The sequence below is a fragment of the Nicotiana tabacum genome, chromosome 17 (genome assembly GCF_000715075.1).
Source record: "Nicotiana tabacum cultivar K326 chromosome 17, ASM71507v2, whole genome shotgun sequence".
Taxonomy (NCBI): domain Eukaryota; kingdom Viridiplantae; phylum Streptophyta; class Magnoliopsida; order Solanales; family Solanaceae; genus Nicotiana; species Nicotiana tabacum.
Window position 1 is genome coordinate 71,511,421 of NC_134096.1, and position 13,035 is coordinate 71,524,455.

General features: G+C 34.5%; 1 protein-coding gene across 1 annotated transcript; it reads left to right on the forward strand.

Annotated features, from left to right (window-relative positions):
* Nucleotides 1–9,770: 9,770 nt before the first annotated feature.
* LOC107809352 (acyltransferase Pun1-like) lies at nt 9,771–12,797 on the forward strand. The gene is made up of 3 exons (XM_075235647.1): nt 9,771–9,811; nt 10,950–11,607; nt 12,168–12,797. Exons 1-3 carry the CDS (start codon nt 9,771–9,773, stop codon nt 12,783–12,785), a joined length of 1,317 nt encoding a protein of 438 aa, XP_075091748.1. The 3' UTR covers nt 12,786–12,797.
* Nucleotides 12,798–13,035: the final 238 nt, after the last annotated feature.

Consider the following 13,035-nt stretch of genomic DNA (forward strand, 5'->3'; position numbering starts at 1 on the left):
AGAGAGTTTGGCTAAATCCTATAAAAGAACATATGTTATTGCATTCTACTTCTACTGGTGAATTTTACATTATATTTAAAAAAATACCGAAAATTAACCGAACCGTACCGATACTGAAGAGAAACCGGCATGATTGGGACGATTTCGAAAAATCTAATTTTGGTTATACATAATAGAATAACCGAAAAATTAGTATGGTACAAATTTTATAAAATAACCGGCCGAACCGAACCATTGACAGACATGATGCCAAAATTATGTGGAACTAATATTAATTTTAGACCCAAAAAAACTCAAATAAAAGGCAAGGGAATGAAGGATAAACTGACATAAATACACTGCAAATAAATAGACTTGATGAAAAAAGAGAAAAAAAATATATGTTCAAGGAAATCTCCAATTGCGGAAGTCGTTTAACGAAGGCAACATACTTTGAAGATGTGATTCTTGATTAGTTGAAATATTAGGACTCCTACATGATTCAAATAAGGAATGATGTAACACATAAATTTTAGTTGATTTTGAATTCCTAAATATTAGAAAATAATTATTATAAATAACTATTATATTCAGTGTAAGATCTATTTTTAAAAAGTAAAAAAGTGAACGATATTTCGCTAAAGGTTTCGTACTTTTAATATAGTATATAGATTATTATCATTGCCATTACTAGTATTATTATTATTATTATTATTATTATTATTATATAGTTGTTCGAGAGAAGCATCTTATTTTCCTTTGGTTAATCAAGTGGTAAATATTTTTTAAATTTCACATTTTTTGTAAAATATTTACTATAGTAATACTGTGATATTTATTTAACAAGCAATAAAATAGTCGCTTATAGCCGTCGGCTCCACGCACGAAAAAGATCCTCCACACAATTCCATTCCATTATTGGGCTCCAACAGTGTATTGTAAATTGGCACGTGCTTTTTATATCAAATCGGGATCCAGAAATTGGGCCAATTATAAAACAAATCCATCATCCCTTTTTAAGCCAAGCAATACATAAAGTAACTCTTGATATAACAGTAAAAATAAGACGTATATGTGGATCGTCTCTGTACTAAGATTCCAGCAACTTGTATCCATCCATTTATGAAAAGATCACTACCGTCATTCCTCAACCATACTATTTGATCCTGCATTGATCAATCCTTTAGAGTGCTCATTTTGGTTCACTTTTTTCTTTTTACGGCTTGGTTGGATGATTGTTACGTATTGTATTGTATCGTAGTGTTACTTTAAATACAATGTTTACTTTTATTGTTGCTTAATTTTTATTGTATCGTATCGTTAAATTTGTCGTTACGTAACGACGAAAAGTGCCATTTTATGTAACGACCGATTTGGTTTGGTCGCGTCGTTACCTGATTTTTTCTATCATCTCGCCCTTCATTATTAATAAATAATCTTATTTTATCCTTTTTCATATCTTTTTATATAATAATTCTACCTCGTATCATAATTTTTTTTAATATTGCAAGTTTATTCTTCATATTGCTAGTGCGTGATATCATAAAACGATGACAAATGGTACAGTCTATCCAAATATTATATTCATTAAACAATACAATACAATACCATATAATACGATAAGATACATTATGAAACGATATGTAACAACCATCCAAACATGCCAATTATCTTGGTTTGTGATTATAGTCTATAGTGGTACTCTCGCCGTCCCATTTAGTGTGACAATGTTTGATTTACATTCAAAAGTTAAAAAATAAAATAAGGACATAAGAAACTTGTAATTTAAAACAAGTCATAAATTGTACGGCTAAAATTATCTAATTACGAATAAAATAAAATTTAAAGATACAATAACTATAAATACAAAAATATGTCATTTTTAGACATAAGAAGAAATATCATCACATAAATTAAGATCGAAGGAGTCATCATAGATAAACCTATAAATATCAATTTTCACTTTTATTTTTTACCAGGTAAGTGTACATATACCTAATTGGTCATACTTAGTATTTTATTGTGTGAGGGTATATAGTCATAGTGTCATACTAATTTCCAATTGTGTGTATATATATGTGTCCGTTTATGCATCAAAATGGCGTAGGCATATTAATTGATATATATATATATATATTTTTTCTTAATAAAATTGACTAAGAACACAATACTAAGGATATGAAATCACATATTTACATAATCACTTGCACTACTAAAAATCTACTAAAAACCGACCAACTATTTCCGACCAACGTTGGTCGGTCAAAAAAAGCGACCAAAAACCGTCCAGGTTGGACGGATCGGAAACTGGGAAAAAAAAACATTTACATTTTTTTAAAACTAAAATACCAACCAACGTTGGTCGGTAAATTGGTCAATAGCTGGTCAGACAAGAAAATTTTGGATTACCGACCAACGTTGGTCGGTAATCTGGATCCAATTTTTTAAATTTTAATAATTATTTTATTATTTAAAATATTTTATAATATTTAAGAATTTATATTTAAAATTACCGACCAACGTTGGTCGGTTAAAGAATTTAAATTTTTTTTTAAAAAAACCGACCAAAGTTGGTCGGTTTTTGGTCAAACGGTCAACACTTAATGTACCGACCAAAATTACCGACCAACTTTGGTCGGTAATTCTAAAATCAGAGAAGTGAAAAACGGGAAAAACCCCCATTTCTCTGAAATTTTTTCCCCTCTTCTTCCTTCCCTTCTCTCCTTCTCCCAGCACTCCCCCTCACCGTCCAGCCCTCACCCTCGCCGTCGCCGCGCCGTTGCCGTCGCCGCTGCCACTGCCACTGCCGCCCCTCGATCTCCTTCTCCATCTCCTAAAAATTTTAGGTTTGAATTACAACCCATTTATTTATTATTTCCAGGTTTTGTTAATTAGTTATGAATTAGTTTCAATTGATTAGTGTTTCAATTATTTGAACATTGTATTTTATTGAGGATTAGGGTTTAGGTCTTGTTTTAATTAGTTTTGTTAATTAGTTTTATTAACTAATTAGTTTTGTTAATTAGTCAATTATTTATGAATTAGTTTAGTTTAGGGTATGGGTTGAATTTCTTTAGTTTAGTTAGTTTATGTTTAAACTCGTAGGATATGAATTGAAATTTTAGATTTTAGGATTTGTTCTTGTGAATTGAACTTTTAGGATATGAATTGAACTTTTAAGATATGAATTGGACCTTTTGGATATGAATTGAACTTTTAGGATATAAATTGGTGTAATTAGAAAAAAATAATTATCTTGAATTAACTAAAAAAGATATAATTAATTTATAATTGTAGAATAAATTAATTTGTTGTTGTGAATCAAACTTTTAGGGTATGGGTTGAATTTCTTTAGTTTAGTTAGTTTATGTTTAAACTCGTAGGATATGAATTGAAATTTTAGTTTTTAGGATTTGTTCTTGTGAATTGAACTTTTAGGATATGATTTGAACTTTTAAGATATGAATTGGACCTTTTGGATATGAATTGAACTTTTAGGATATAAATTGGTGTAATTAGAAAAAAATAATTATCTTGAATTAACTAAAAAAGATATAATTAATTTATAATTGTAGAATAAATTAATTTGTTGTTGTGAATCGAACTTTTAGGGTATGGGTTGAATTTCTTTAGTTTAGTTAGTTTATGTTTAAACTCGTAGGATATGAATTGAAATTTTAGTTTTTAGGATTTGTTCTTGTGAATTGAACTTTTAGGATATGAATTGAACTTTTAAGATATGAATTGGACCTTTTGGATATGAATTGAACTTTTAGGATATAAATTGGTGTAATTAGAAAAAAATAATTATCTTGAATTAACTAAAAAAGATATAATTAATTTATAATTGTAGAATAAATTAATTTGTTGTTGTGAATCGAACTTTTAGGGTATGGGTTGAATTTCTTTAGTTTAGTTAGTTTATGTTTAAACTCGTAGGATATGAATTGAAATTTTAGTTTTTAGGATTTGTTCTTGTGAATTGAACTTTTAGGATATGAATTGAACTTTTAAGATATGAATTGGACCTTTTGGATATGAATTGAACTTTTAGGATATAAATTGGTGTAATTAGGAAAAAATAATTATCTTGAATTAACTAAAAAAGATATAATTAATTTATAATTGTAGAATAAATTAATTTGTTGTTGTGAATCGAACTTTTAGGGTATGGGTTGAATTTCTTTAGTTTAGTTAGTTTATGTTTAAACTCGTAGGATATGAATTGAAATTTTAGTTTTTAGGATTTGTTCTTGTGAATTGAACTTTTAGGATATGAATTGAACTTTTAAGATATGAATTGGACCTTTTGGATATGAATTGAACTTTTAGGATATAAATTGGTGTAATTAGGAAAAAATAATTATCTTGAATTAACTAAAAAAGATATAATTAATTTATAATTGTAGAATAAATTAATTTATTCTTGTTTTATTTGTATAGATGGAACATCGTACTTGGATGTACAATAGAAATTATCCTAATCGGCGGGGATTGCGGGAGGATTTTGTAGAAGGGGTTGATGACTTTATTAGACATGCAATGTCACTTCCACCATACCAAAGTGAAGGAGTAATTAGGTGCCCTTGTGTCAGGTGCGATTGTATGAAGTTTAAAAAATCGGAGGAAGTTAAGCTTCATCTTTATAGGAAGGGGTTTATAGAGAATTACTTTGTGTGGACTAATCATGGAGAGATCGATGGTAGCCGTGGGATATTTCATAGCATGGTTGTTGGTGAAAGTAGTAGGTCGGTGGAGAATACGAATCTTGATTCTAGAATTCAGGATATGGTTGTGGATGCTTTTGGGGGTGAGCCCAATGAAAATGTTGAACAAACTCCTAATGATGACGCAAAACGTTTTTATGAACAGTTAGAGGAAGCTAGTCGTCCACTACGTGAAGGAAGTCCGCACTCTGAGCTGTCTGTTGCAGTTAGATTACTAAGTATCAAATCTAATTGGAATATTTCTCAAGCAGCCATGGACTATTTCATTGACCTTATGAGTGAACTAGTTGACCCTAATATCAACTTACCTGGTGATTTCTATAAGGCGAAGAGATTGGTTTCTAAGTTAGGACTTTCGTCAATGAGAATTGATTGTTGTGAAGATGGTTGCATGTTATATTATAAAGATGATGCAACTTTAGACAGTTGTAAATTTTGCGAAAAGCCTCGTTTCAAGAGGCTTTCCAGTGGGAATATGGTCGCTGTCAAGGCAATGCATTATTTACCTCTTATACCTAGGTTAAAGAGGTTATATGCGTCGATGAGTTCTGCTCCTCATATGAGATGGCATTTTGAAAATAGAAGACCACCTGGTGTTATGTGTCATCCTTCAGATGGAGAAGCTTGGAAGCACTTTGATAGGACATATCCAGATTTTGCTAGTGAACCAAGGAACATTCGGTTAGGTCTGTGTGCCGATGGCTTCACGCCTTTTTCTATATCTGCGACACTATATTCATGTTGGCCTGTCTTTCTTACACCTTATAATCTACCACCTGAGTTGTGTATGACTAGTCCATATATATTCTTAAATTGTATTATCCCCGGTCTACGTAATACGAAAAGTTTGATTGATGTATATTTGCAACCTTTGATTGATGAGCTAAAACAATTGTGGTATGATGGTGTTGAAACATATGACATATCAACCAAGCAGAATTTTAATATGCGTGCTAATTTAATGTGGACTATTAATGATTTTCCTGCGTATGGAATGTTGTCTGGGTGGATGACTGCTGGGAAGCTAGCTTGTCCTTACTGCATGGAAAATAGTAAAGCGTTCACTTTGAAACATGGCCGAAAGCAATCATGGTTTGATTGTCACCGTCAATTCTTGCCTGATGATCATGAGTTTAGAAGGATGAAAAATGCATTCAAAAAGAATAAAGTGGAATATGATTCTCCACCTTCGATACTTTCAGGTGAGGAAATTTGGGAGAGGGTCCAGAACTTCAGTAAAGTTACTGAGGCTCCACCTTATAGATTCCCCGGATATGGTGTTAATCATAATTGGACGAAACAGAGTGTATTTTGAGAGTTGCCTTATTGGAAGGATAATCTTCTCCGACACAACCTTGATGTCATGCATATTGAGAAGAATTATTTTGATAATTTGTTCAACACAGTGATGGATGTTAAAGGTAAGACAAAAGATAACCCGAAGGCTAGAATGGACTTACAAGAATATTGCAGGCGGCCTAAATTATACTTGCAGACAGCAAACAATGGTAAGGTGTTCAAGCCCAAAGCAAGTTACACATTCACTTTGGAGGAAAGACGACAAATTTGTGATTGGGTTACGAAATTAAAGATGCCTGAGGGTTATGCGTCGAATCTTGGAAAAAAAGTAGATATGGAGGTAGGGAAGTTGAGCCATTTGAAAAGTCATGACTGCCATGTTTTCATGGAGACCTTAGTGCCTATTGCATTTTGTGGTTTGCCTGAAAGAATCTGGAAACCCATCACAGAGATTAGTTTGTTTTTCAAAGACTTGTGTTCTACCACATTAAGGGAAGAAAACCTACTTCGGATAGACCAGAACATCCGTGTAATTTCTAGTAAGATGGAAAAAATATTCCCATGTGGTTTCTTTGATGTGATGGAACACCTTCCAATACACCTTGTACACGAGGCACGACTTGGAGGGCCTGTTCAATGCAGATGGATGTATCCCTTTGAGAGGTAATATTATAAGTTTGATGTAATATTCTATTTTATTTGAATGTTCTTGGCTAACATGAGATTATGTAGGAAAATTGGCAAATGCAAACAATTTGTTAAGCAGAGGAATAAGATTGAAGGATCTATATGCGAAGCCTATCTTGCAAAGGAAACTGCACATTTTTGTTCTTATTATTTTGAGAGTAACGTGCCATGTTCTAGGAATAGGCCCAATAGGCACACGGTCGAATGTGTGAATGATCCATTATATCCACCAATGTCCATATTCAATCAACCAGGCCGATGTTCTAAGGATGTTAGAAAGAGAAGTTTGAGTGATATGGAGTACAAGTCAGCTACACTTCATGTGTTGCTAAATTGTCCCGAAGTTGTACCATTTCTCAAGTAAGTATTGATTTATTAGTTATCAAAATGTAAAATTTACTGTGACTACATATTGATGCAACTACTAAAAATATTTGATATGTCACAGTCACTTCGTGGGTCAATTTGGCTATGATGCTGTATATACGAGATTTGATACGTGGTTCAAACAGTTTGTAAGTGTATATATATATATATATATATATATATATATATATATATATATATATATATATATATATACATATGTAGTGAATGTATAAAAATTGATTCATAAGTTGTGCTAACTTATGACTTTTTTTAATTCTATGTAGGTAAATAATCCAAATAATGGTGTAAATCAATTTTTGAAAGATATATCTTGGGGACCTGGGCTTCAGGTCACAACAATGTCTAAGTACGTAGTGAATGGTTATAAGTTTCATACAGAGGATTGCTCTAAAAATAAAAATAGCAACAACAGCGGGGTGTGGGTTCAAGGTGGTGATGGCAACCAAGTTGGAGATATTGATTATTATGGTGTGGTCAAAGAAATATTACAACTAGAATATACAGGTTGGCCATATAAGAAATTGATACTCTTTAGATGCAAGTGGTTTGACCCAAATCCAACAAGAGGTACAAGAGTACACAACCAATACAACATAATCGAGGTTAATCATACGAGGGAGTATGATCGCTATGATCCTTTCATAATTGCACATAACGTTAGGCAAGTGTATTATGCTCCTTATCCATTGCGGCGGAATAAGTCCAATTGGTGGGTTGTAATAAAAACTAAGCCTGTAGGTAGGGTGAAAGTCGAAAATGTGTTAGATGTTGCATATCAAAACGATATCTCCAATATTCTCCAAATAGTGGACGATCAGTTAGAAAATGATTTGGAACATCCTGAACGCATATTGGAAGAAGTTGATATAAATGAAGTAACAATTATAGAAAATGAGGATGAAGAATCAATTGATGAAGCTCAAACAAGTGAGGACGAAGAATTCTCGGACGAGGAACAATACGTCGATGAGGATTAAAAAGTTGGTTTTTAAAGCACTCTCGTTTTATAGCTAGTTTCTTATATGTTTCAATCTAAATGTGTATTATATTATGCAGATGGCAGGCAAGGGTCAAGGTAACAATGACCCTACTAGTTCTCGGGGTCGAGAAAAGGGTAGGAAGGGAAAGAGGAGGGTAGAAAATAATACTCCCTCTTGTCCACCCTTTTCAGAGATGCCTATGTCTTATCCTCCACCACACGGCTATACTGAGCTGCCACAGCATCACGAGCCGTACACCTTCATTCAGACACCCAGTCTTCCATCACAGGGCCACAGGACTATACGTCCGACATACAGTCCAGCTGCCTCACAGCCATCTGCATCACATCCACATGGATCACATCCCTACATATCACAGCCACATGGATCGCATCCACCCATGTCACAGCCACTCGGGTCACAGCCACTCGGGTCACAGCCACTCGGGTCACAGCCATCGGTATCACATCCACTTGGGTCGCATCCAGCTATGTCGCAGTCACAGGGATCGCAACCATCTTCATCATCGACTCCATCTATTGCAGGCCTTCGCCTGGGAGGCATTAGCTCTGACCCGCCTACACCGTCTTCACATGCCTCTGATACACATGCTTCGGATGGTGATGACGAGGTAGTGCATTATGATCGATATGGCAGGATCATCATAGTCCCTGAGGGTGATGGGTAAGTGTTATTCATTATTTTTGCGTCTATTGATTTGTAACATTTTTACTAAGATATTAATGTATTTTTATTGTTAAATTGCAGGTTCAGGCCGGGTAATAAGACTACGAGGATAATCACCAATGCCATCAGAAAGCTTTATGATGGCCCTTATGCGACTTGGACTGATTGCCCATTCTCACTGAAGGAGCAAATTTTCAATCAATTTAAGGTATAAATGTTCTTTTAAACAGTTTAATAATTTATATTTATGATGTTTCCATCTAATATTTAACTTTTGAAATACAGAGCAAGTGTGTATGGGAAGATCGCTATAGCGCGGAAGTGGCTACAAATTTTCATCATAAAGCTCGCAAGAGATTGGCGGATGCTTTCTCGGATGCTAGAAAGAAGAACAAGAGGCCTGGCTGGTTACTTGAGAATTTGTGGAATGATTTGCAAAGGCAATGGCTTACCGCAGAGTTCTTAGAGAGGAGCGAAAAAGGAAAGAAAGCTTGCGCATCCGAGAAGGGAGGCTCCTTGCACACTGGAGGTGCGATCAGCCTAGGGACAATAAAAAGAAGATTGGTACGTAATTGCTTAAATTATTTTACTTTTCTAAGTATATCTATTCTGTTTATTAATTAAATTAATTTGTTTTCAGTAAAAGAAGTATGAGCGTCCAATGAGTCATGATGAGCTATTCAAGGAGACACATGTTGTGAAGAAGAAGAAAGAGGGGGATCAAGATAGGTGGGTTGAGGACCGGGCCTCGACTGCATATGTAAGCTTTCAATTTTATTTAAGTATTATAATTTACTTTTATAAAAAACTTAAAATACTGATTTAATTTAAAATAATATAGGGTCGCTACCAAAGTAACGTGGAGGAATTCATCCGTAGTCATCCAGCTGGTGAATCGGGTGAGCCAACCCAACCTTCGGACGAGGATGCTGAACGAATATGGTTGGAGTCTGTTGGCGGTCCAAAATGGGGGAAGGTATACGGGCTTCCTACTAAAAACTTCCATCGCTATAAGTGTGGAATGCGAGGAATAGGGACTTCCTCTCCGCTATGCAGGAGACAGTGACAAAGCTCACATCAGAGCTAGAAGCGGCCAAGGAAAGAGAAAGGCTTAGAGATGCTCAATTCCTTGGCATGCAAGCTCAGATCAGAACTCTCCTATCTAGTGGAGCTTTTCCGTTGCCCCGATCTCGTGAGTCATCTCCAGAGGGTCGACCTCCACGTGATCGTTCCTCCCGCCCTGCTCGTGATCGTTCCTCCCGTCCTCCCCGTGATCGTGCTTCCCGTCCTCCACAAGACCGTTCTCTATATCGTCTTGTAGATGAAAGTTCATCAGACGGTGATGATGATGTTGTACAAAACACCCCTTGACTTTTATATACTTTGAACTAGACAAATAGAACCAGTTTTGAACTAGTTGTAATTAGTTTTAACTTGGTTTTGGATTTTTATGTTCAATTGAACTTTAATTTGTTAGTTTTAAAGTATTAATTAAATGTTTTGGTTGTTGTTGTTGTGTTGTTGTTGTTGTATTTTTGTTATTGTTGTTGTTGTTGTTGTTGTTGTTGTTGTTGTTGTTGTTGTTGTTGTGTTGTTGTTGTTGTTGTTGTGTTTTTGTATTGGTATGCTGGCAGGTGGTTTAGCTGCCAAAACAGGCATTTTATGTCAAAATTAAACCCAGAAAAATCGACCAAAGTTGGTCGATTTTTAATAAAAAAAAAAAATTATTCCAAAATACCGACCAAAGTTGGTCGGTTAATGAACATTGAATTCCCAGAATTCAACACTACCGTCCAACTTTGGTCGGTATTTTGCTTGCATTGTTGAGATTACCGACCATAGTTGGTCGGTAATGTTTAATTTTAAAAAATATATATTTTCAATTACCGATCAAAGTTGGTCGGTTTTTTTTAATTTTAATAATTAATAAAAAAAATATAATTTAGTTAAACCGACCAACTTTGGTCGGTAAAATTAAATTAATAAAATATGTTTCCGACCAAAGTTGGTCGGTAAGTAATTAAACTTGTCAGATGGTCGTTTTAATATACCGACCAAAGTTGGTCGGTAATTTCCGACCAACTTTGGTCGGTAAGCCATTCCGACCATCAAAACACCGTCCACACCGTAATGGTCGCGTTTTGGTCGGTAATTTACCATAACCGACCAACGTTGGTCGATATTTTTGGTCGGTTTTTAGCGAATTTCTAGTAGTGTCGGCATTATTATCATCACCATCACTTGTTTCTATTTGTGACAAATCCTTCATCAAACCTTCTACTCTCACCCCTTCTACACTTAGATTTTACAAGCTATCTTTCGTCGATCAATCCTTCAGTAATATGTATATTCCTGTGGCCTTTTTTTACCCTAAACCGCAAAGAGAAGAGTCAAACAATTCTCAACTTTCCCATATAGCTGATTTGTTGCAGACATCTCTGTCACAAACTCTAGTCTCTTACTATCCTTACGCTGGAATATTGAGAGACAATGCTACTGTTGAGTGTAATGACATGGGAGCTGAGTTCTTGAGTGTTAAAATAAATTGTCCTATGTCTGAAATCCTTAACCATCCTCATGCAACTGATGCAGAGAGTATAGTTTTTCCAAAGGACTTGCCTTGGAAGAATAATTATGAAGGTGGTAATTTACTTGTGGTTCAATTAAGTAAGTTTGATTGTGGGGGAATAGCCATTAGTGCATGTTTATCGCGCGATGGTTGCTCTGTGATTAATTTTCTTAATCATTGGGCTAATGTCACTCGTGATCGTAGATTTGTAGTTCCTTCTCCTAGATTTGTAGGTGAGTGCGTAAGACTCATTTTTCCAACCGTCAAATTGGATGCTCTTCAAGCTAAGGTAATACTACCACCAGTTCACTTTTATGTCTTTTAAAATTTGTGCACATTACTTTTTAGAAAGATATTCGGTACTCCCTCGTTGTCATTTATATGGCATAGTTTGACCTTTGCACGAAGTTTAAGAAAGAACAAAAAATTAAATCTTAATATTTGTGTGACTATAAAACTTATCATTAAAGGTAAATTAGAAGCTTAAGTTAATTGTTACAAATTTAGGAAGGTGTCAGAAGTTCAAATTAATTTATTTCCAAATTTAGAAAAGTGTCAAACGAAGGGAGTAGTCTCAACTATAGAGTACAGTCAAACCTCTTTAGAAAAACCTTGTTTGTTTCTGATTTTTTTGATTGTTATAGCGAAATGTTGTTATAAAGAACATATATTATAACATAGCATGAAAATTGGTTCCAAAGAAAATTTGGCTTTTATAGTGAATGGTTGTTATATGACGATATTGTTATAGAGCGATCTGAATGTATTTGTTAAAGGTACTCTTAAATGTCTCACCTACTTAAATAATTTTTTCTTGCAAAAAAAGACTGACATTTTTTGGGATTGAAGATAGCAGTTGAATCAGGAGTAGAGAACCCAACACGGGCTGAAGTTGTTAGTGCACTTCTTTACAAATCTGCAACAAAGGCAGCAGCATCATGTTCTGCAAATATACAACCATCTAAGTTGGTTCACTACTTAAATGTACGTACTATGATCAAACCTCGTCTACCACGAAGTGCAATTGGAAATCTCTTATCCGTGTTCTCCACAGCAGCTACGCAAGATATTGAGTTGCCAAGATTAGTTCATAATCTAAGGAAGGAAGTTGAGGTAGCGTACAAGAAAGACCAAGTTGATGAAAATGAACTGGTCTTAGAAATAGTAGATTCCATGAAAAAAGGAAAATTACCATTTGAAGAAAAAGATGAAAATTGTACTACTACTACTATGTATTTTTGCAGCAACCTTTGCAAATTCCCATTCTACAGTGTAGATTTTGGATGGGGAAAACCTGAAAGAGTGTATCTAGGAACTGGTCCTTTCAAGAATTTCTTCTTCTTGAAAGATTACCAAACTGGGCGAGGCGTGGAGGCGCGAGTGATGTTGCAGAAACAACATATGTCTGCATTTGAATGCGATGAGGAACTCCTTGAGTTTGCCTCCTCCTCAGTTCCAAGTCTTTAATTACGAGGAGTTTGAAATCTGCATTTCTGTTTCGTTGTATGACTTTGCATGTTTATTTGGTCCCTTAATATTATTACTAAGTGGAATACGTCCCTTTTATTTTGTTTACTTGATTTGTTTGATTTTTCTGATATGTAACTCTCACTCAATATATAATTTGTAATTGTATGTTTCATCTATAACGACCCGGTCGGTCGTTTTGAGAGTAATAGTCCCGATCTCCCTATTAACTGCTTTTCCCATATCTATT